The following is a 5619-nucleotide window of genomic DNA, read 5'->3' as shown; positions in this document are numbered from 1 at the left end:
GTCTTCAACTCCTTGTGTTGCTAGCGCTAGTGATGCTGATGTTAGGAATGCTGATTTGTCATATTATGGCAAACTAGAAGATATTATAGAACTAAACTACAATGGCCGATTTCGGGTTACTTTATTCAAATGTAAATGGGCTGACACCACTAGAGAATGGGGCTGTAGAAAGGATAATTGGGGTTTTACTTCTGTTAATTTTTCACGAGTAATACACAGTGGTGACCGAGAGGAGGATGATCCATATATTGAAGCCTCACAAGCTCGAATGGTGTATTTTGTCAATGATGAAGTGAATAAAGATTGGAGTGTTGTCGTGCATTTGAAGCCAAGAGATTCATATGATATGGGGGGAAATGAAGATGATGAACCATGCGAGAATGAGCCATGGTTAGAGCAAAACTTAGATTCTTTATTTGAAAATGGTGATAATCTATCATTGTTAAGAGATGAGGTAGATGATGAACTACTAGATAATAACATTGGAGAAGACGAACACATGTCAGAATAGTGGGTGAGTTTTATTAATAAGTGGTTTATTATAGAAAAATAATTTTTGTCTACATTTCTTTTTCAATTTAACTTTTGTTTGTAAATTTTACATAAATATGTTGTTTAGACTCATTAATTGATTTAATGGAACTACTAAACCTTGATGCACATTTTATTCTATATTTATTAATTATTTATTTGATCTATTATGCAGATATGCCAAAGCAAAAGAAGTACAAGAATTTACTTAAAGCAGCAGCTGCCAATTCTTCACAAGACAAGTCAGTAGCAGCTGCCAATTCTTCACAAGACAAGTCAGTAGCAGCTGCCAATTCTTCACAAGACAAGTCAGTAGCAGCTGCCAATTCTTCACAAGACAAGTCAATAGCATCAAATGCATCACAAGTCAAGTTCCTAGCAGCTGCAAATTCCTTCCGAAACAAGTCGGCAGCAGCTGCAAATTCCTTCCGGGACAAGTCGGTAGCAGCTGCAAATTCCTCCTGGGACAAGTCAGCAGCTTCAAATTCCTCCCGGGACAAGTCAGCAGCTTCCAATTCCTCCCAGGACAAGTCAGCAGCTTCAAATTCCTCCCGAGATAAGTCGACAGCAGTTGCAAGCTCCTCCCGGGACAAGTCGGCAGCTTTAAATTTTTCTGAGCCATCATCAGTTGCTCCAACTATATCTGAGCATCCATCCGAACCTAAACGTAAACGTGGGCGTGAATCTAAGCATTACTGGACTGTTGATGCCATAGGTATGTAATATTCTCAAATGTAATATTCTCCAGCCACCTATCACACTATTTCTTTCACTCATCTTCCTTTCCAAATTTCACTATCTTCCAATTTACATGTCCTTGTTCAGATTTTCCTCCAAAATATTTATGAGCCATGAAAATTTGTTAAATTAAAAAAGACTTTAAAATTTAGACAAATAAACCCACCTAAAAGACTCATTTCCACTTTGATTTCTAGAAATATTAAGCTGATTGTTGAAGTTTAGCTTCTTCCTCATTTAATTTCTATAGAGGCAATGCTTGGCCATTAAAACATTATCACAACAAAGAGCAAAATATTCAGAATAACAAAAAATCTTTGAAGTTATTGATCTTCACGCATATTTTACATATGCATGATTTCTCTAAAGTTGATAATTCCATATTTGGACAAAACAATTTTAAAACACAGTCAATATCTTATACTAAGCCCAAGAAATTAAACAGCAAAAGACATTCTCTAATATCAAAGAAAAAAAATAATATTTTGTGTTTTTTTGTTAATATAAGAAAATGAAATTCTGGTCACAAGATGGGTGGGGGTTAAGAATTAAGATGATTTCATTTCGATTTTTCATTCAAGATTTTGCTCTGTTCCCTAACTCAATCAAATTTTGACACCTCTTTGGTTCCTCAAATTAAACCAAAGAATTGAACCCTAAATCCAGCTATTATTGTTAATTTTTCTTTATTTAGTTGACATATATATTGATTACTTTTAGAGTTTTAGTACCATGCTTAGATTTATACGTTTCCTAATAAACTATTTATATTTATATTTATATTTATATCCTACGGGAAATATACTAGTTCTCTGAATATCAACAGCTATATAAGAAAATAATATTAACAGAGCTAAAATTTTGTTTTGTTTTATTTTGTCTTTAGAGAGAATAGGAGACCAAACGCAACATTAATTATCATCAATTTTCAACCTAGAAAAAAGTAGTGATCTCCCTAAAAACAAACAAAATGTGTGACAAAGCAACCGTGTTTTGTCCATATTAAAGAAAATTAGATACCAGATCTGAATGAAAACTTTTGGCATAGCATGATTTCTTGTTTTAATAATGACATTTATCTTGCAGTGGATATTACTAATATTAGCCTATTTTCACCTTGATTCGGAATTCTGATGTATAATATATAGTATTATATATGTTGCTGTTACATTATACCCTGCACAAGAATCAATCTTTTATAATATATATCTATCATCATATGTTTTATTCTTTAGTTGCTCAATTACTCTTTTATTTATATTTATTTATCTATTTTAGATGAATATGAAAATAGTACACGCCTTCATTTATTAGTGAAGGATGTGCATAATTTGCTAGCAGGTTTGCGCATAGTTGTCAATTTTGATAGACAACATGCAGCAATAGGAGAAGCAGCCGGACTCCTTGCAGGAATTTGTGGGCAATTGGCCACTGATTGTGTAGCATTTCCAATCAGTTTTGATAAGTGGTCAGACATTCCAGAGAGCTTTTTTGAAAATCAATGGAATATTTTTTTCCAAGTAAGAAGATTACTTAAACTCTAAAGCTTATTTTTTTGTCATTATTTAGTTATATTTGTTAGTTAATATATATTCTTTGTTCCATATTAAAGGCTCGATTTTGCTTCAAAGTATGTGATAGCTTGGCCAAACAATTTCTGCTCCAATCGCTTGGCAAAAAATGGAGGGAACATAGGATAAAGCTTTGGAACGAGTTTTATGATCCGAGGTTGAGTAAAACCGAGATCATAAATAATACACCAGAAGATATTACTCTTGATCAATGGGCTTTATTCGTAGAATATCGTTTGAAGCCTGAAACTCAAGTAAGTACTTACAATCCTAGTTAAATGTTGTCCCACTAAAAAGCCTTATATATTTTGCTGCTGTAAATAGGATATTGAATTCATATGGAATATTGTGAATGCATGTTTAACTCTATTTAATTGTTTAGTGCACATTTTTACCCTATTCTTGTGTGTGTCCAAATTTAACTTGCAGAAACTTTGTAAGAGGAATCAAGAAATTCGGCAAAAACAAATAATTCCTCATACTTCAGGTGCTAAATCAATTGCAAGAAGAAGGGCTGAATTGGTAATCATTTCTATGTGTGGATTTCATACATTTAATTTTATTTTGGCATTATCCAATTTTTCAATTTAATTCCACTTGTCTCCACAACTATTATGAGAATTGTCATGATAAAATATCAACACAACTTTCATAGGTTCATTTCTATGTTGGTAATCATGAATTGGTAATCATCAATAACATTAATTTCTCAGCTTATGTTTAGTTTGCTGCCATTATTATATTTTATATAGCACAGGAGTCATTATGTTAGCACCTAATGCATCTCAGTTGTTATATTGTTGCTGTTAGTTAATTTTATGCATATCTTTTCTTGAATGATATATTTCTTGATTGAGTCTTTCTACTTTTCATGAATTTTAGACGGAAGAGACGGGAAAAGAAGTTAGTAGGGTTCAAATGTGGGACATCACTCACAAGAAAACAGATGGAAGTTATGTTAATGAAAAGGCTAAAGAAATAGCGGTAAGATTAAAGTACAACAAGTAACTTGTTTGTATTTCTTTTTCTTTCTTTTTTATAAGATAATATTATGTTTGATTCTTTCCCTTTCTTTTTATATATGTAGGAGAAGATTGAAGCATATAGCAGTCAACAAGCGGTGGAATCAACCGTTAATTCTCCTCTTGATGCTCTTGGAGTAGTTCTTGGGAAAGAGCACCCTGGTCGTGTTCGAGGTTTAGGCATGGGAGCTGTTCCAACTGTTGCTTTCAAGAACAACACCACAAGAATTAGTCAGATGAACTTAGGTTCTTCAAATGATGCTAGCACATCATCTACTTGTGGTTCCAATGTGCAAAAAGAGCTGGATACTGTTAAAGCGCAGTTGCAAGCATTAGTCTCTTATATTGCTTTTAAGGAAGGAGGTAAAATTCCAGTAGAATTAGCTGGAATGTTTCCTACTCAACAAATTTCACAGGTACAAATACAATTTATGTTCTTAATACCTTATTCCATGTGTAATACAAAAAGTTGTTAAGTATCTTAATGGACTGGATCTACCAAATATGGACTATGCAACATTTAATTAATTAATTTATTTCAGGTATAGTACAGTAGCCATAGTTAAATGTAATTAAACAATAATTTTTTCTTGATGTATTATGGACAACATAATCTCACATTTGGCTGTTTATATGGACTATGCAACATTTAATTAATTAATTTATTTCAGGTATAGTACAGTAGCCATAGTTAAATGTAATTAAACATTTAGTACAGTAGCCATTATTAGTACGAACCTCATCAATGACCTATCAGATACAATGGTAATAATAGAAAGCATTATTGACTTTATATATGTCTCAGTCATATGAGTATATATTTGGCAGAGTAGTGCTTCCTGATTATTTTAGGATTGGTCCTTACAATAATGAGCATATTATATATTGTTGGCATATTATAAGACTCATAATAATCTTTATGGGCTCATTTTTGTATAGTGAAAGCTCATTGTTATCTATATGTTAGAGATATAACTTTATCTTTTTTTATCAAGAGTAGAATAAAGTAGTAGCTCTGAATTCAAGTAGTATTGTATAAAAGTGCAGTTTGTGTGATTGTATATATATAGAGAGAGTGGAAGTGGTGGTGGTGATGGTGCATGTGGTATATAGCAGTTTTAAGATAAAATATAATTTGGAGGGTAGCTACATGGATATTTATTTGACAAAATAGAGAGAGATTGATGGTTGAAATAGTTAAATTAGTGTGAGTTTCCTTTTCCTAATTCCCAGAAAACAGAGGAATTATTGTGCAAAAGTGCAGTTTTCTTTTTTGATTGAATAAATTTATATTAATAGTTTCAGATTCAATTTTATATCTTTTTTTATTGTACTCATAATTATATTTTTGTTGTAGGGATTGGATCAAGAGAGTGAGATTCCATCACCAAGAGAGTTAGGAAGTAGGTCTTCTGGAGCGAGCAACAAAGAAGCATGATCTTGTATGATAAAGATTTTATGTATTAAGTATTATAGATATATGTTAAGACAAATTATTGAAAAATGTTATCTTTGATACTTTGTTTTTGGATTATGATTTTTTATTTTCGGAGATTGTGTATGAATTAAAAATCTTGTTATGATGTTTGATTTAAGGTTATGCTTTTTGGTTATGAGATTTTAAAGTTTGAGTTCTAAAAATGTCACTTTAAATATATAGTTTCAATCTCATTTTAAAAGGTATAAAATTGTAATTAGGTAAAAATGACGGCTAAAAACGCCATTTTAAACAAAAATGGTGCCATTATATCCTGGTA

The 5619-nt window shown here is 31.8% G+C and overlaps 1 protein-coding gene across 1 annotated transcript; it reads left to right on the top strand.

Annotated features, from left to right (window-relative positions):
• The first annotated feature begins 708 nt into the window (after positions 1–708).
• On the top strand, positions 709–5300 carry LOC107484384 (uncharacterized). Its single transcript, XM_021140468.2, has 7 exons — positions 709–1246; positions 2548–2789; positions 2882–3094; positions 3270–3362; positions 3723–3824; positions 3928–4278; positions 5220–5300. The coding sequence occupies exons 1-7, from the start codon at positions 709–711 to the stop codon at positions 5298–5300; spliced, it is 1620 nt and encodes a 539-aa protein (XP_020996127.1).
• The last annotated feature ends 319 nt before the right edge of the window (positions 5301–5619 follow it).

This window comes from Arachis duranensis, chromosome 4 (assembly GCF_000817695.3).
Source record: "Arachis duranensis cultivar V14167 chromosome 4, aradu.V14167.gnm2.J7QH, whole genome shotgun sequence".
NCBI lineage: Eukaryota > Viridiplantae > Streptophyta > Magnoliopsida > Fabales > Fabaceae > Arachis > Arachis duranensis.
This window is presented reverse-complemented; position numbering and strand designations above follow the sequence as displayed.